The sequence below is a fragment of the Danio rerio genome, chromosome 15 (genome assembly GCF_052040795.2).
Source record: "Danio rerio strain M-AB ecotype USA chromosome 15, GRCz13ab, whole genome shotgun sequence".
Classification (NCBI taxonomy): domain Eukaryota; kingdom Metazoa; phylum Chordata; class Actinopteri; order Cypriniformes; family Danionidae; genus Danio; species Danio rerio.
In genome coordinates this window covers 30,939,647-30,958,657 of record NC_141035.1, presented here as the reverse complement: position 1 = coordinate 30,958,657, position 19,011 = coordinate 30,939,647, and the positions used below count along the sequence as shown (strand labels likewise).

The 19,011-nt window shown below is 36.9% G+C and overlaps 2 protein-coding genes and 2 long non-coding RNA genes across 5 annotated transcripts in view; 2 read left to right on the top strand and 2 right to left on the bottom strand.

The window, feature by feature from the left end:
- Positions 1-4,380, top strand: part of rilp (Rab interacting lysosomal protein) — a 23,427-nt gene extending 19,047 nt beyond the window's left edge. The window contains exon 8 of the mRNA XM_087284273.1: positions 987-4,380. Within this exon, the coding sequence (XP_087140399.1) occupies positions 987-1,131 (145 nt within the window). The 3' untranslated portion in view covers positions 1,132-4,380. The remainder of the gene's footprint in view (positions 1-986) is intronic.
- LOC141377859 (uncharacterized) lies at positions 4,053-6,004 on the bottom strand. The gene is made up of 2 exons (XR_015509600.1): positions 5,717-6,004; positions 4,053-4,863 (listed from the first exon to the last, which is right to left on the bottom strand). It is a non-coding gene; the product is annotated as an uncharacterized LOC141377859 (long non-coding RNA).
- scarf1 (scavenger receptor class F, member 1) lies at positions 4,686-19,011 on the top strand. 2 transcript variants are annotated; one of them, XM_087284263.1, is made up of 12 exons: positions 4,686-4,827; positions 5,211-5,269; positions 5,474-5,575; positions 6,819-7,350; positions 10,185-10,403; positions 10,860-10,988; positions 11,075-11,178; positions 11,259-11,367; positions 14,171-14,295; positions 14,414-14,542; positions 16,572-17,658; positions 18,454-19,011. In XM_087284263.1, exons 1-11 carry the CDS (start codon positions 4,727-4,729, stop codon positions 17,627-17,629), a joined length of 2,667 nt encoding a protein of 888 aa, XP_087140389.1. In that variant the 5' UTR covers positions 4,686-4,726; the 3' UTR covers positions 17,630-17,658; positions 18,454-19,011. The 2 variants fall into 2 exon arrangements, with proteins under 2 accessions (XP_087140389.1, XP_087140388.1); XM_087284262.1 differs by lacking the exon at positions 18,454-19,011 and having other exon boundaries at positions 16,572-17,933.
- On the bottom strand, positions 9,582-15,040 carry LOC147833698 (uncharacterized). Its single transcript, XR_015509605.1, has 4 exons — positions 13,038-15,040; positions 12,318-12,947; positions 11,811-12,175; positions 9,582-11,641 (listed from the first exon to the last, which is right to left on the bottom strand). It is a non-coding gene; the product is annotated as an uncharacterized LOC147833698 (long non-coding RNA).

The following is a 19,011-nucleotide window of genomic DNA, read 5'->3' as shown; positions in this document are numbered from 1 at the left end:
TTTTTCAAAAAATGTTTATAGGGCAAATCAAAATCACACCATCGATTGGGTACAGTTCGATATCTCGGTGCATCACGGTGCATTGACGATGCTTTCCATACACAATATGATTTTACTTCACAGCACAACATTTCTTGAATTAAAATTTAGAAATATATTTAAATATTATTTGTAATACAGTTTTGTCCTTTAACACAAAGTTAGATTTATGAACTGTATCTTTAAAAACTCGAGCACATGTACAGAACGACGTGAGCATTAATAGCAAATAAACAAACGTAAATATCCTGCTTGCTTCCTGAGCTTTGTCAAGCGAGTTCTTACACCCCTATGATTGGTTACTTTTTTTAACATTTTTTATTTTTATTATTGTTTATATAAACATATACATATTTTATTGTATATATATATATATATATATATATATATATTACAACATTTTAGGTTACCTGACAGACGTTTATGCAGTGTTGCTTGAAGGGCAGTTTGGGCTTGCTAAACATTAATTTTAAAGGTGCACTCAGTGAATTTTGACAAACACTTTTGTTAAAAGAGCCAAAACAAACAAAGTGATTCAAGTGTATCTTTTTCAAATATTGCGTAGTGCACCTTAAAATGCATGTTGTAAAGCATGGGACATCAAGTATGAAAGCTGGTGAATTCAAGTTATGCACAATGAACAATATACTCATTGAGAGGTCATGCATTTTTTTAAACTCTCTTGTTTGTGCATCACATGTGATGTACTCAAACATATCAGCTGTGTCTTCAGGCTTTTAGCAGCATTTAAACTATATGTTCTTAGGAAAACCCTAATCTCTTAATCACATTTCACTCTTCGGCTTAGCAACCTTAGTGAGTATTGGTAAGTGAGCATGCCAGCTAGCCAGCTGAACAGTTTCAGAAATAGCACTAAAATCTTCTGTTGTGTCATTTTTATCTCAGTGATTTAGAGCTTTCTTATCTCCTCTGACTCAAACCTTTAGATTTGGTTTCCTGACGCGGCCCAGTCTCACCAGGAGTTCGGTTTCCCCGTCATCCAGCCTTCCGGCATCCAGTTCTACGTGGGAAATCATTGATCCAGATGAGCAGGGAGTCGAGGAGGAGGCAGAAACCCTCAGCTCCTCTTGAGAAACATCCATCTATCACTCATCGTCTGTGAAAGAGAAGTTTCAAATATGTTCTTTTAGAATTCAGACAAAGGAATGGATCAACGATTGTATTGAGAGAAACAATAGCTACGTATTTGGCTATGCAAAAATGGTATTTTAATGTGTTTTGCCATTTTTACTCATAGTACAAAATAACTTGGCACTTTTGTTAATTTAACCAGTAGTTAGATTCGTGGCTGATGGTCACACATAAAGCCTGGTTTATACTTCTGCGTCGAGTGATCAGCGTGACCTACAGCGCATGGTTTGCGCATAGTTCTGCATTGATATTTTTGTGCGCAATTTGTGTTGCTCTGCAATAACACTTCCAAAATGCTAGCTGGCAGTGAGGCTATTTGTTCTTCTGTGTCTAGTTTCTTCGCTGTGTTTTGTTTTTTTCGGAACGCTACCTTAATCTAGAAGTAGCTCAAACTACAAAAAAGGAACCAGGGGACCATCAACAACTTTAATCATAAGGTAAACAGAAAACAAAACTTTGCATCTGGACCTCCTTCATGGGAATCTACACTTGTAAACACTTGCTCCAACAGGTTCGCACGGGTCTCGGTCCCGCACACACTCATCAGCGTCAGCGACAACCACGGCGAGGGCTATACGCCGGAGCATACTCGTGCACTTGACGCATAAGTATAAATCAGACACACATCAAAAGTTTGGGGTTGGTTCGATTTTTTAAAAGTCTTTCATAAAAGTCATTAATGTTTAGTGTGACTGCATTTATTTGGGCATTAATGCAGTAAACAATAGTAATTCTGTGAAAATGTAATAGTTTAATATATAACTGTTTTCTATTTTAATATAATTCATTTTCTTTTTTTTTTAAACCGAGACAAAGCTGAATCTCAAAATTACTTCAGTCTGTAGTTGTCCTTCAGAAAACATTTTGAAATCTTGAGTTAATGCTCAAGAAACAGTAATTATGTGTAATATTTGTGTGGAAATATATTTAACACTATTTTATAAGATTCGATGATTTTTTTCATGATTTTAAAATGTGACGATTATCTTTTAAAAACAGCATTTATTTGCAGTAGACCATTTTGGAACATTATAAATGTCTCTATTGATTAATTTTATGTATACATGCTTTTTAAAAAATCTTATAGACCCCAAACCTAATGAAAGGTGAAGTGTGCCCTCACTTTGGATAATACATGTAAATGTGTACAAATCCTCATTCTTCTATCCCAGTAAAATGCAAAGACAACTGTAAGAAAGATATCTGGTTTTCCAAAGAATCGCACTTTTAAAAGCAATGGTTTTTAGCACTTTCAATTACTATTTACTAACCTAAATGTGTTTCTGGCTCAAGCAACGGCATGAGCATGGGATGTGGCTACCTATAAAAAACTGTTTAGTGGGAAATTATTTTGGTAGGGATGGTGTGAGGGTTTGAAAACAATCTTTATTCCTGTAATTTCATTTGGTGATGCATAAATGACTGGTGCACTTAAAAAAATGGGAGTGCAGTGTTTTGATAATCATAATACACCTGGCATTATATGCTATATATTTCTGCATGAAAGCAACAGAGAGCAGAGCAGCTATTTTTATAGAGAGTATATTTAATATGAATTTTAACCAAAGATACTGACATTGTATTGCCATTACTATGAGATAATCACACTGACCCTTTTATGTACGTCACTAGAGGGCATTAGAGTATTTTGAATTCAAGTATATTTTCCTATAGAACGTCGACTGTCCCTAAAAATCATTGATTTTGTATGTATTTTAAGAATTTAAGCATGGTTTTAAATATAAATATATTTTAATATTTGCCTCCACATGTAGTTTTGTTCATGTCTAGCAATGTCATTTCTGATTACAGTTCTTGGATTATGTGAACCTGATGTTATTCAATGCATTACAAAGAGACAAAAGACGTACATGCATGTTAAATTAAATGCTTATTGTCTGATCTGTTGAAATGATAGTTCACCCAAAAATAAAAATTCTGTCATCATTTACTTATCCTGTTCCAGACCTGGATGGATAGATGGCAATGGATGGCAAAAGTCTTTAAAATTGGCATGAAATTTCTAGTCTAATTTTTAGTAGTGCTAGTGCTAGTTAGAGGTTCATTCCTCTGTGGGGAGCCCTGATAAATTAGGGACAAGGCCGAAGTAAAATGAATGAATGAAGAATTTAATCTTTATTCAAAAACTTTAACCTTCCCTCCCCCCTCAAAACGACTTTTCTTCACTTCTGGTCACATGAAATGCATTTTAGTGCTTGTCTTGTTTCAGCCCTGGTTTGGTTCATTCGTTAATTTTCTATTTCCATAGCAACACCCATCTTCCAATGATCCAATCCAAAAGATCCAATCGTTTCTACAGGATGAAGTCATGCACCACCCTGCATTTTGTCCAATTTCAGGACAATTTCAATTAAATTTATCACAAAATATTTAAAAAATTACAATCTTAACTTGGGTTTCATGCAGACTTCAAACAAAGACTGTAAAAATTGTATTGTCAACATGCAGAGATGGGCCATTTTAGTGCTTTATAACGCAGGACAGCCAAAAAAATATATATATTTTGTATATATATTTGTGTGAAACAATGGTAAAATGGGATATATGTACATGAGATGTAATGTTTATTCGTTAGGAATACTGTCTGTGATTGAAAAATTCAGACATTGTATTGCCTTCCAAAAATATTGCTGCCTCAGCATAATCACACTATGGATTTATTAAGGAAACATGTAAAAAAAACTACCACCTTAAGCCAAACTTAGTGTGTTGACAGTCAGATTTCACGTTTCATTTTTATTTTCTATTTGTATGTTCATTTTTGGTGAACTATCCCTTTAATAAGTTGGCGCTTTGCCCATTTCAGCCATTTAACTGAATGGATATGGTGTGTCCATTGCTACTTTGTAAAAAAAAAAAAAAAAAAGAAGCAAAAACGTGTGATACGGATCTACTCAGTATGAGTCTTAAGGTGTTCCCTGATTGAAAGGAAGTCTGTGTTTCCTAGGAAGGAAATCAGAGATAATGGATACCCGTTATGGCCTGTAGTTAAATTCCATATTCCTTTGGTGTCTGTGACTCATCCATTTATCTTTGTACCTTTAGAAATTAAAGTTATGAGGTATGAGTAAAAGAGGCCTGTACTGACCTTTTGGTTGTGTATTTTATTTTTGTAAAAATCTCTGTTAAAAAACTATCAACATTAAATAAAATTCTGAGATGTTGTGACATTTGTGTGTTTGTGATTTCTTGATGTTTGTAAAAGAAGGGATCTATAACATATAATATTTTTTATAAATGCTAATATTGGCATGCACTCTGACCATTAAAAGCAGCCAACTCCTCCCTTAAAACTTTGGGCCTTGATTTTGTCTTTAAACAACCAGTGGCTTGTTGAATTAGAGGAAGCTGGCTTTTCTTCCTCAGGAAACTTGCAGAGGAAACAAAGGGATTCGGAGAGCCCATTTTGCTAAAGGGACTCGACTGGATCTTTTCTGTTCCACTAATACAAAACTAACCTGTACTGGTGCTGTGGTGGGAGAAGGTGGCACAGGTTTTGGTCGGTCCGGAGGGAATGGACACCTTTCTGACCTCATTTGGACTGATGCTCATGTGTGTCCAGTACTCAGCTCAGAGACTCTCTCTGACCGGGAAGAACGTCTGCCTCAGTGTCAGGTACTGATTCTTGGTCAGTTGAAGTATCTTCAAATTCTTAAGGAAAAAATAAAAGCAAATATGTTGTTTGTATGACATACAATAAAGGTATACCATGAAAACAAATGTGGATCCCAACAAGATATTTTTAAGGAAACTTGATGTGAAATAATTGATAATATTGAACTCATCGACTTTCTTTGTTGAAATTTCTTCGTTTTAGTCTGAGTAGTAGGACCTTTGATTCTTAAATTGCGTTTCAATGAGTTGAGTTTTAAAAGAGATGTCAGTTGTATTTTGTCTTTCCTAAAGCTTTCAGATGTTATAAACATTGTCTCTGTGACCTAAAATGAACTTATTTTTGTTTTAATCAAAAGATTAAGCTGCTCTATTTTATTACCCAGGGATTCCTCTGCAATATGTTGTTCTGGATGGGGCCAGAGCGGTGATGAATGCACTGTCCGTGAGTATTCATGCTACGTTATCATCTGTACATTTGATACAAAATATCCCGATGTGTTGTTTAATTGATGAATCAAGGTCAAAGGATTATTTCCTGTAAGCCTGCTGATGTTAGCAGTTTTGAGAAATAGTTGTTTTCGGTAATGTTAGCTTACAGTTTTCTGTAGCTATAGATCCGGATTATCCGTCTTTTTTGTTTTCTCAGCTCTCTGTGAGGGAGAAAGAGCCTGTCTGCAGGATGAAGTGTGTGTTTACCCTGGACTCTGTCGATGTAAAGCTGGATTTTACGGGTACCAGTGCAAAGCTCGTGAGTAATATCATCTCAGTTTCTGGTTTTGGAACTGCGTTTTACAAACTTAAAGATTAAAAATATTACACGAACAGAGCAGGAACTGTACAAGTGTGATATTACTTTATATAAGCATAAAGTAATCATAGAATTACTTACATTTGGCACATATTGTCAGTTACTGCTTGTCTGTTCTTCCTCCGCCAAACAAAAAGTAGTTCCAACCGTCAAACACCAGAATCTGGAAATATCTTTAAGACTTAACTACTCATGGGAAATTATTTAACGTTAGTTTGGCGTTGTCCTCACATTTTATCCTATCCGCTTGTATTTGAATTGTTCTGATGTTGGGGTTAGGGATAAGGTAGGTTATAGGACAATATTATAGCTTCATTTCACACTCATTCACATTAAAATTTACACTGGTAGCAAAATCTGATGGGTAGCATATTGCGTCATCAAAATGGGCTACCTACTTTTGAATGGGAGTTAGGACAATCTGACAAGGTAGGACAAATCGACATAACAGTGATTTTTAAGGATAAAGATATCTAATATAATGGATAATTTATTGTTATTATTACAATTTTATATTCCTAAATGTAAATGTTTAAAAATTTCCCCAAGACTAGTGGTGTTTAAAGAAGAATTTGTGATATATTTGAAGACATTAGGAGAGATGAAAAGCAAAAAAAATATATATATATTTTTTATCATTAGAAGATTTTGGTTTAATATTTTGAGAACTTTGACTTCCCCGCCTAAGTAGTTTTTTTATCATTTATTTTTTTGTACATTTTTTGTTATTGTATTTATATATGTTGTTTTATTAATGATGATGGAAAGATTGTGAACAAAAAATTATTGTTATTTCTGTCTTTTGTGTAATTTTTAAAAAAGTATTAATGCCTTACTGTTATTGCTTAAACATTGTTAATAAAAAATAAATAGAAAAAAGGCATCAGAATCTGATCAGAATCAACCTCAGTGCTGCCAGTTTTCATCAAAAGCGCAATGGCCAATGAAACTAGCTCACATGACTGTATGCATTATACACCGTTTTTAAATCAATGTTTATTAGTAACTATACGGGTTGTTTTCATAAATAAATTGCAGAACAACCCGAAAATTCAACACATATATTATGTAAATACAAACTTTATTTTGAATGTGATTTATTGTTTGACAAAAGTTTATACATTGTTGGCAATCCAATACATAGCATTGCATTGTAACAAATCTGAATATGCTTTTTCCACAGCTTGTCCTCCTGAGTTTTGGGGACCAGACTGTCGCGAGTTCTGTCCCTGCCACCCTCACGGACTCTGTGATCCAGCCACTGGCGTATGCTCATGCCTGCCCAACCGCTGGGGCAGCTTGTGCCAGAACAGCTGCAAATGTGGCCGCCATGGCAAATGTGACCCTGTCTATGGGAACTGCACCTGTGAGGAGGGCTGGTGGACATCCACTTGCTCCAAAGCATGTCAGTGCCACCTCGCTACCTCCACCTGTGACCAAGCCACAGGCCGCTGCATTTGCAATGAGGGCTATTGGGGCCAAAAGTGCAGCCTGCCATGCAACTGCTATGTGTCCCCTTGTCAGCAGCGCACTGGGACATGCCAGTGCCTGCATGGCTGGTGGGGCCCGTCCTGTGACCGCCGCTGCATTTGCAATCTCAACAATGCTGACTGTGATGTGCAAACTGGTGGCTGTTTGTGCTACCCAGGTTACAAAGAGCCTTTCTGCAATGAGCCTTGTGACAGTGGAAAATATGGCCGAGGCTGTAAGAACAGGTGAGGGCAAAGGTATGATTAAAACAGAGGTGCTCAACCCTGCTCCTGGAAATCTACCCTTCTGCTGAGTTCAGCTCCAACCTTGATCAAATGCACCTGAACCAATTAATCAGGATCCAAACAGCACCAAATAATCAAAGGCAGGTGTGTTTTGGGTTGTAGGACGGTTGATCTTCAGGAGCACGGTTGGTCACCTCTGAATTAAAAGATCAGAATACCATATTATGGGAGAGCTATGCTATTCATTTAAATAATCAAACTTATTTAATCATTTAATCTATACTTTAATTCGGCAAGTATGACTTTATTAAAAGTGATTTAAAGTAAAGTCTAATATAACAAAACAGAGGTGTGTTCTTTCTCGACAACTTTACATTCTATACACAAATGAGTGTCGTAGTCCCTTTGAAAATCTACATTTTTAAGTTTGCGGATGACACCGTTATTTTAGGTTTATTGACTGATGAGGAGGGAGAACATGGACCTGTTGTTGAGTATTTTTCAAATTGGTGTTAAGAGGGTGGTCAAAGTCTGAACACAGAAAACAAAGGACATGTGCATTGACCTGCGGTGGAAGCAGAAAGTAGTTCTAGGTACTATGGCTGATAACCACCAGATCGAATTAGTTTAAAGTTATAAGTATCTAGGTACTATCATTGATAATAAATTAAAATTTTTAAAGGCTACACAGTGTCGCAGTGGGTAGCATGTTCGCCTCACAGCAAGAAGGTTGCTGGTTAGAGCCTCGGCTGGGTCTGTTGATGTTACTGTGTGGAGTTTGCATGTTCTCCCCGTGTTCACGAGGGTCTCCTCTGGGTGCTCCAGTTTCCCAAACAAGTCCAAAGACATGTGGTACAGGTGAATTGGGTTGGCTAAGTTATCCGTAGTGTATGTGTGTGAATGGGTGTTTCCTAGTAATAGGTTGCAGCTAGAAGGTCACCCGTTGCGTAAAACATATGCTGGATAAGTTGGCGGTTCATTCCATTGTAACGACCCCAGATTAAAAAAGGGACTAAGCCTAAAAGACAACGAATTAATGAATGAATGAAAATACCGTAAGACTATGTAGGACAGGCCAGCAAAGACTTTATTTTCTGCAGAAATTAGCCAAGTTTAATATTGATAGGCATTTTATAAAGCCTAACCTTTCCATTAATTTGTTGGTTTGCTCACTGTCTAAGGTTTTTTTTAAAGATTTATTTGTGGCCTTATTGACTTTATTAGATAGGACAGTAATGAGACAGGAAGCGAATTGGGAGAAGGATTGCGAAATGTCAGGATTTGAACTCTGGATGCCCTGAAGTGCTACTGCAACATGTCAGCACACTAACCACTAGGCTATTGCTCTGACAACTGTCTAAGGTTTTAGATACCTGCAGTAAAGTATCAGTGCCTGGGTTATATGTGTAAAATCCAAGTGTTAATGAAAGCCCATCAGATTACATCTGATATATCCCATCCTCTTTTTCATTTATTTCAAATCCTTCCCTCAGGATCTCGATACAGGGTGCCTTTGGCAAGAATCAACAGATTAAACTTTTCATTAAGAAATAACAGTAGTGAAAAGATGCAACAAAATGTATTACTTTTTTAATCAACATTGTTTTTAATATTATTTATAAATTTTTTCTGTAAATGAAATGCATACTTTTATTTAGAGATAATGCATGAAATGTATCAAAAGCCAGTAAAGCCATTTTAAAAGATGTAAATGGTGTAGCTAAATATATTTGCACAAAATTATTAAGCTGAACAAGTGTTTTCAATACATTTTTATTGTCACTTCTAGTTTTTAAGTATAAAGTATATCTAAAGTGACAGTAAAAATGTATACGCAGTTGGGTTTAAAATACAATTTAAAAACAATTGAACCAAGAGGTTAACCTTTAATGGATAGAATAATGCAGAGAATTGACAAGAAATAGCGAGAGGGGAAGATACAGCAAAGAACCTCAAGCTGGGAATTGAACTCAAGTCACCAGGAACATCATGGTGCTATATGTTAGCATACTTAACCACTAGGCTAACGGCTACATTAATTTTTAAAGAATTGTTTGACACTGAAGAATCTAACCCCAAACTCATGAACTGTATATTTGTTCAGCTATAGCAGGACATAATGAATGCATATAATGTGGAAAAAAAGGAATTTATTTTAATTACTTTTGTGTCTTAATTTCTTATTAGAAAAATGGCCAGACTAACAACAGATTTATTAATCTTTTTTATTTGTATGATAACATATATTACCCAGACATACTTTTTCTTTCTTACTGTGTTGCATACTTCTTAGAAGGAACTGCTGACAAGAGGGAAATAGCAGAATAAGATTAAATATAGTGCGGGGGAAATATATATTCAAGATGCACTTAATTATTCAGTTCTGGTGTGCATAGAGAGGTTGCAGAAAGAGGAAGTATGTCTGGTTGCAACACTCAAACTCAAACACTTAGTTAGCAGAATGACTGATGTGATGTTACACCAAAACTCCACCTGTTAATATCAGTTGTGTATAAATACTGGAGTCAGGGAAATGTATGTTAGTTGTGAACCTCTTAAATGTAATTCTTTTATTGCATTGGGGTAACGTAACCCAGAGCTCAGTCATCAAATTATTCATTTGTATCTAATAAATTACTAATATTTTTGGCATTGAAGAAAACCCTCTCCTGACCTTTTCTTATTGAACACGCATGGAGTTGGCTAGATATTCCAACAATAATTATGTACATTTGATAATTTATACATGATTTAAGGTTTCATTTTTCAGTACAAGTTTACTATATTTGGATTGTTGATGATTTGTGTGTCCTCTTATCTATATGTGAGGGTAGCTGTGGACGTTGTGAAGGAGGCAGGCCTTGCTCTAAGCTGGACGGCCTGTGTGATGCCTGTGAACCAGGATGGAATGGCACTCGCTGTGATCAACGCTGTCCTGCGGGTTATTATGGCCATCGCTGCCAAGAAATTTGTCCGCATTGTCGAAACATGGACCCATGTGACCCGGAAACTGGTGCATGTTTGCAGTGTAATCCTGGCTGGACTGGACCAAGGTACAGATTTAGTGGAGTTCAGCTCTTAAAGAAAACATTCTGTCGCCTAACATACTGATTCGTTGTTTGGGAAACGCACCCCTGTCTAGTCTGATTCACAACAAATTGATTCTAATGATCCATCTTTTTTTAGTGAATCCTAATCATACAGTGTGAGCTGTGTAGACAGATTCACAAACAAATGACTCTCATAAGCTGGCTATTAGTTTATAAATTAAATGTACCCAATTAATTGGGATTGAACAACTAAACAGTATCAAAACAAGAGATTTTGAAACAAACTGAACCAACATTATTATCTACATTGCAGTTCATTTTAAGCATTAGTTGTGCAGCTAAAAGATCTGACTACCATACATAGTCACTTGGGCAGAATCCAATCTAATTTATTTTAAACAATGTGTGATTTTAGATCTTTCAGTTGACTAATGATTTTGGTCTTCTTCCTCTCTGCAGATGTGACAAACCCTGCACAGATGGTAGATACGGAGATGGCTGTCGCTTCCTCTGTAAAACTTGCAATCATGGCCACTGCGACCATGTGACAGGAAGATGCATTTGTCTTCCTGGCTTTCAGGGTGAGAGGTGAGGGTACAATGGTATTTATAGGATGTTTTCAACTTGGTGTAAGATTCAAATGAGCGTCTCTCACTTGTCAATCTCTGTTGTAGCTGTAACAGCACATGTCCTTTTAATCTTTATGGCTTCAACTGCTCCTCCACATGTGATTGTGGAAGTCAAGCCTGCCATCCAGCCACTGGGGCTTGTCCAAACAGTATGTACAGACACAATATTTGATTTTCACAGCTGGTATCCACATCGCCTTCATCTGTTCTTTGTGTGTTTTTCTACTAGGTAGCAGAGCTGGTCTTTTAGCAGGGCTTTTGATTCCTCTCTGCATATTAATACTCGCCTTGTTGTTCTGCTGCTGCTGTTGTGGGAGGCCAGTCGAAGGAAAGGAAAGGTATGAATATGTTATATGTAATCTTACATCATGCAACAATCAGTATATTTACATCTACAGTACAGCAATATTCTGTTATGAACACAATTAAGACAATACTCTGATCAAGAATTCGTCATTTAAACAGATTTTTGATTAGCTTAATCCAGCTATTCAAGTCATACTCAAAGTAAACACGTTTTTATCTTACTAGCGCACATTGATATTCTTTAAGTGAACAATCTGTGCAAATTTATTTACTACAAATATTTTTAATCAAAGTCAGAATTTGCTTCTACATTTGGATTGGCGGTCCTTCTTTGCGGACATCAGTTTGAGGGTTTCAACCACAATGTTCTTAACCGCGCCCCTCTGACTGTTAGTTGCTTTGAGTCAAATATTTGTGCCAAAAGAATGCCCCACCCCCCATCTCAATATTTCATATATGAAATACATCAACATACTGAAATATGGGTTTCGCGTGGACTTTATTCACACTATTACCATCTTGTCAGACTTCGCTCCGCATTTTGCAACAGAATTCACACACTGGAGTGGTCAACACTTTGACATCGAACAAAAAGTCTAAAGCTTTTAACAATAATTTGTATCAGTTGTTGCGTGTTTGCATGTATAGCATGAGAAATAATTTACTGCACTTAAAGTTTTCATAATATTTAATATGAAGCACCAAAAACTGTATATGGTACCGAAGAAGAACTTTGTTAATGTGTAATTCTGCAGGGAAAGCTTGATGGTGTTGTGGGGGGATGTAATGAAGTTTGTCATTATGTACTATAGTCTATGGCAGGTGTCACCAATCTCGGTCCTGGAGGGCCGGTGTCCCTGCAGGGTTTAGCTCCAACTTTTATCAACATACCTGCCTGGATGTTTTAAGCATACCTAGTAAGACCTTGATTAGCTTGTTCAGGTGTGTTTGATTAGGGTTGAAGCTAAAATCTCCAGGACACCGGCCCTCCAGGAATAAGATTGGTGATCGCTGGTCTATTGTCTATAGCAGGGGTGCCCAAACGTTTTGTTATGAAGGGCCAAAGATCAAACTTGATTGAGGATGGTGGGCTGAAGCTAGGACTGTGTGATTTATCAAAATCGAATCGCAATTGCGATTTTAAATGTTGTGATTAGCTAATCGCAAGAGGCTGTGATATGAAATATATAAATTATTTAACTTCCACCTCCCAGAGCAAATGCGTGACCTCCATCTTACTAGCCAGTTGAGTGAGCACACTTTTGTTCTACTCAATTAATAAAAAATAAATAAAAAAACAGGAAATCATGGACGAGTGGGATGATGGCAGCTACCACTTCAGAAGCATTAATAAACTAATTAATATTAAAGAAAAACAGTATGTCGGTAATATGGGAATATTTTGGTTTTAAAGTCACTCACCCTCTACTTTGTCGTCTTAGTCTTCTTCTTCATCGTCTTTGTCTTGTTCACCTTATGAACACCTTGCCATCTTTGTCCTTATGGTCATTGTCAGCTTGGTCTTAGTCTTTGTCGTCATCTTCTTCTTGGTTTTCTTTGTCTTCATCTGCATCCTTATGGTCGTTATCATCTTCTTGGTCTTCATCTTTACCTTTTTCTTAGTCGTCATCTTCTTAGTCTTCATCCTCTAGTTCATTGTCCTTGTCGTAGTTTTCATCTTCTTCTTGGTCTTCATCTTCACCTTTTTCTTCGTCGTCTCCTTAATTGTCATCTTCGTCTTAGTCGTCATCTTCTTGATCTCAGTCGTCATCTGTGTCTTCGTCTACATCTTCTTTGTCTTCTTCTTTGTCTTGGTCTTCATCTTGGTTTTCATCATTTTCTTGATAAAGTTCCTTTTTTTATTAACACTCACTGCATTTCAGCAGTTAGAAGCTACAATGCAGATTATTAAGCTGAAGCTTGACTACAAAATTAAATCGCAAATCAAATAAAAATCGCAATATCTGTAAAAAAAAAACGCAATTCGATATTTTCCTCAAATCGCACAGCCCTAAATATACCAAACTGTATTACATTAAAGTTGACATGGTAAATTCCTAATTTAATAATATTTTATATATATATAGAAAAACACACAGTAACTCAGTAGTTAGCACTGTTGCCTCACAGCAAGAAGGTCGCTGGTTTGAGTCCAAGCAAGTTGGCATTTCTATGTGGAGTTTGCATGTTTTTCCTGTGTTCGCATAGGCTTTCTCCAGGTGCTCCGGTTTCCTCCACAGTCCAAAGAAATGCGGGTATAGATTAATTGAGTAAAATAAATTGACCATATTGTGTGAATGAGAGTGTATGGATATTTCCCAGTTCCGGGTTGCAGCTGGAAGGGCATCCGCTGTGTAAAACATATGCTGGATAAATTTGCACCAACTTTCCCTTCATTTGTCCATCTCTTCTCTTATTGGTTGTCAGGCCAAATCAAAGGTTACTAGGGGCCAACTTTGGCCTGTGGGCTCTTGTCTGGGCATCTCTGGTCTACAGTCTATTTATTTTAAAGCTAAAGGCCAGACTTACTAAACAGGGCCAATAATGGTAGAGCACGTTTTTAGCCCTTAAATAGAGATGCTAATACCCAATTTAAGGAGAGCAAACTTGGTAGCAAATCCCATTGCGTGATTCATTTAAATACTGCCTTGCCATAAAATTTGCATTAGAAAATCTGGCCTAAATGTACTAAAATGGAAAAATGAAATTAATCTTCTAAAAGCAACTCATGGAAACACCTTAATTATAATATTGTCTTATTCTGAATAAGGTTACTAATTACATCATTCATGTCCATTTAAATGTACCCACTATGATTCCAATTCTGTCCTTCAGGGTCACAGTTGGAGATGGCAGTCCTGCAGTCCGCATGAAGCACCATGTTTATACTGTGTTGGCCAACATGGGTTCAGCAATGCCTTGCATCACTCTTTGGTCATCTGGTTTGCCCAGGGTTACTGGTATGTTAACATGTTTCTACTAAAATGTAGTTGTCGCTGAGGAATACAGTATATGTAAGTGGGATTATGTTTTGGTGATCATAAAGTGGACTTTAAATGTTCTCTGGTGTGTTTTCAGTCTCGCATCATGATCCTGAGCTCACATTTAACCACAGCTTCATCGAGCAGCCATCATCCGGCTGGGTAATAGATTCATTCGAAACTGATGAGGATGGAGAAGCTGTTTACTGCGAACCACCCAGGGAAGGTAAAGCAGTTTATCTCAGTATTTTTAATTTCACTGTCACTGTATCTATTATTTTATGGCTGCAGCAAGAGTTTTGCATTGGGTGTCCTTTTTAGCTATAATCATGAGCTATAATGGCTGTATTTAAATGGAACACTCCACTTTTTGCGGGAAATAGCGCAGAGTCGAGTATATGAAAAGAGCAACTTTTCATTTTCTGGTGGTTTTAGTACACAATGTAACAAGCTTTAAATAGGAAAATAATCGAAACTTTTCTTGGATTTTTTTGAGTAAGATGCTACTGTCTAATCCAGTTCCACAATTCATTCTAAGCTAAGATAAAAGTACTCCTACCAGACCCAGCAGAGATCGACTGGAAATATTTTAAAATGGTAAAACGCAACTGTTTAACTCTAGGGCACTTGTAAAGAAAATTTTTATGATAATTTTTTTTTTTTTACATAGGCATTACTTTGTATTTATTGAAAAAGAATTGACATTAATGTCTAATGGGTTTTATATAATTCATACAAATATGCAGAATTAAGGCATAGCTTTTGAAGCACACATAATGTGGCCATATACACACAACCTGACAAACGTCCTGTCGTTGATCCTAGTTGTAAGAGCAACAAATAATAACTTGACTTCTAGTTGGTCATTTGGAAAAGTGGCAGAAGGTAGATTTTCTGATGAATCATCTAAACTACATCTCAATCATCACAAATACTGCAGAAGACCTTTTGGAACTAACATAGACCTAAGATTCTCACAGAAATCAGTCAAGTTTGGTGTAGGAAAAATCAAGGTTTGGGGTAACATTCAGTATGGGGGAGTGCAAGAGATCTGCAGAGTGGATGGCAACATCAACAGCCTGAGGTATCAAGACATTTGTGCTGCTCATTACATTACAAACCATAGAAGAGGGCAAATTCCTCAGCAGGACAGCGCTCCTTCTCATACTGCAGCCTCCACATCAAAGAATAGTTACTGAAAGCAAAGAAGGTCAAGGTGCTTCAGGATTGGCCAGCCCAGTCCCCAGACATGAACATTATTGAGCATGTCTGGGGTAAGATAAAGGAGGAGGCATTGAAGATGAATCCAAAGAATCTTGACTTACTCTGGGGATCCTGCAAGATGCTTTCTTTGCCATTCCAGATGACTTTATTAATAAGTTATTTGAGTCATTCAGAGATGTATGGATGCAGTCTTCCAATCTCATGGGAGTCATACACAATATTAATTTATTTTCCCACTGCAGCATGACTTTAAATTTTTTACCGTACATTATTTCTGTTAAGTGACAAGATTTTTTGTCTAAGCAAAGTCAGACCTTACTGTCCTTATTAAATAATTAAAAATCAAGGCATGATAATATTTTATTTTGGTAAAATAAGCGTAATCTAGAGGCCTTTGCCTTTAATATAAGCCACTTCTGATATGTAATGATCAACTAGAAGTCAAGTTATTATTTGTTGTTCCAAAAACTTCCTAAGACAAGACTTTTGTCTGGGCGAAGCAGTGGCGCAGTAGGTGTTGCTGTCGCCTCACAGCAAGAAGGTTGCTGGGTCGCTGGTACGAGTCTCGCCTCAGTTGGCGTTTCTGTGTGGAATTTGCATGTTCTCCCTGTGTTCGCGTGGGTTTCCTCCGGGTGCTCCGGTTTCCCCCACAGTCCAAAGACATGCGGTACAGGTGAATTGGGTAGGCTAAATTGTCCGTAGTGTATAAGTGTGTGTGTGAATGTTTCCCAGAGATGGGTTGCGGCTGGAAGGGCATCCGCTGCGTAAAAACTTGCTGGATAAGTTGGCAGTTCATTCCGCTGTGGCGACCCCAGATTAATAAAGGGACTAAGCTGACAAGAAAATGAATGAATGACTTTTGTCAGGAAGTGTAGAAGAGCAGTATTCAATTCATTTAATTTGTTTATCTAGCAGTTTAGCAGTGTAGACTGTGTCAAACAGCTAGATTAAGTTCTAGTAAATTAAAACCGCTTCAGTCCAGAACTACATTCTAACACACTGATTCATGTTTCAACATCCTCCTGTCACAGATGTTCTTACAGAGGCCGGCGGAGAGCTTCAGGAGCTGAATTCCAAGTGTAACTTCTTCCCTGACCCATCAACCTTCAGCAGCGAGGACATGTCACAAGCTTTTGGCATCCCCCGTACCTCCAGCATCGCCAAATCCAAACGCCCTTCAGTGTCATTCGCAGAGGGTACAAAGTTCAGCCCAAAAGAGCGTCGCAGTTCAACTCAAGATCTGCAAGGGACCGCTCGAAAACCCAAACCCTGGGGTGTCCTGATGATCTCCGCCCTGCAAGGAGGACAGGGAAACCAGAATAACGAAACGGAAACAGAGAAAGAAGAAAAAAACGATGAGGAGAACATCTCTGAGGAGCAAAGAGCTTCCTCTGAAACACTACAAAATGATTCGGAAAGATATAGTTCGGGCCCACAGAGAACTCACCTCACTGTACCCGGTGGAAGACGACGCACTCTTTCTAACCCCAAAAAGAACATCCAGTCATCTGACGGCGGACAGGACGCAGATTCAGAGAAGTTAACAACAGTATACGTTACTGTAGGTAAGACCTCCAAAATGGTCAAGCAAGAGCCTCCTTCAGAAGGGCCTGTTCAGGCGATGCTGCGCAGACTAGGAAGCCTCCAGAGGCAAAAAGAAGAAGTTGCTAAAGGCAAGGCCCAATCGATTGTTAAGCCTCCACGGAGGAAACTAGGTGCCCGAGCCAGTGCATGGGAGCAAGCGAGCGGGTCAGGCCAATCAGAAGTGGTCATGAGGAAACCCAGTCGTAAAAAACACAGCTCTCTCAGCTCTCCATGCATAGTCGGGGCAATAGACTCTCCTCAAGAGAACAGCGCCCCCAAGAGGCCGCTGTCCTCCATTTTAAAAAGTGTTCCTGAGAGTGATCCATTTCAAAGTTTAGAGGTGGAACCGAACAGTGAGGAGACTGGCATACAGACTGAGCACACTTATGAGACTGTGGCTCTGCCTGACACTGTGTCCACCTCTTCAGAGATTATTATTAATGACACAGTTATGGACCAAGCAGAAAATGAGCCCAATTATGAGAATGTTTATTTAAAGCATTGATAACACTGCTACATCTTATGCTTTTAAGAGTGTGTTCACAATTTAATTATTTTGGTTTAACAGATTCCGAACCAATAATGAAAAAATATTTGTTGAAGTCAAAATGATTAGCCCTCTTGTGAATTTCTTTTTCTTTTTCAATAATTTCCTAAACGATGTTTAACAGAGAAAGGAATTTTTTTTTTTTTACTGTATTTCCTATAATATTTTTTTTTTCTTTTGGAAAAAGTCTTATTTGTTTTATTTGGCTAGAATAAAAGCAGTTTTATTTTTAACAAATTATTTTAAGGTCAATATTATTAGCCTCCTTAAGCAATATTTTTTCCTCGATTGTCTACAGAACAAACCACTTATGCAATGACTTGCCTAATTAACCTTGTTAAGCCTTTAAATGTCACTTCAAGCTAAATACTAGTATCTCGAAAACTATCTAGTAAAATATTATGGACTGTCATTATGGTAAAGATAAAAGAACTCAGTTACTAGAAATTAGTTATTAAAACTATTATGTTTAGAAATGTGTTGAAAACTACATACAGAAAAGTATATACAAAAAATAATAACTCTAATAATTATTATTTAAATTATACTACTAATTCTGACTTCAACTGTATATTTAGCAACAGATATAGTTTTAAACACATTCATTCTATGTGTATGCATGTGAAGACATTTTATCATTTGAGAACTAAATTGTGTAAAGGCAAAAAAAGACGCACAAATCAAAATCTACTACAAACTTTTGAGACAAATTTCTGACATCTGTAGGTGAACGAGTAATATTGTGCCTATGAAGAGAAACATCTGTGAACACACTCTTAAAGGGCATTACTTTCTTCTTTAACTTGTACTGTATGTTTTAATTATATAAACACATCTGCTTAAAAAAGATGTTTTGCTCTTTCATGTCATTTGCATTAAATTGAAATTGCTATTTTAAAAAGAAAGAAAAGAAAAAAAACTAATTTTAAAGGATATTTTAAATATTTTATTGAGATGTTCCTCTTACATACCAGATATAACTGATGTTTTCATACACAGATAACCAGAGGGTTGAGGATAGTAAGTTTTTTTTACTAATTAAATTAACACTTTAAATCTGATAATCAAAACATAAATATTATAAAAGTTTTGAGTCCCCAAAAAATCTTTCAGTGAACATTTTAAGCAGCTCAAATGTTTTCAACAGTGAGGATATTAAGACATTGTTTTTTTTTTGTGTGTGCACCAAATCAGCACAACAGAATGATTTCTAAATGATCCTGTCACACTGAAAACATGAGTACAGATGCAGATGTTTGCTTTTCCAGCAGAGGTAGAATTTTCATTTTAAAATATGTTCAAATTAAATTTCCAATTGCAATAAATCATATTTCACATTA

Excerpts from the sequence above, each read along its gene's own strand:
- scarf1 (XM_087284263.1), top strand. The coding sequence starts at position 4,727 with ATGGACACCTTTCTGACCTCATTTGGACTGATGCTCATGTGTGTCCAG. Across the intron at positions 11,368-14,170 it reads CCAGTCGAAGGAAAGGAAAG|GGTCACAGTTGGAGATGGCA; the intron begins GTATGAATATGT and ends TCTGTCCTTCAG. Across the intron at positions 14,543-16,571 it reads CTGCGAACCACCCAGGGAAG|ATGTTCTTACAGAGGCCGGC; the intron begins GTAAAGCAGTTT and ends CTCCTGTCACAG.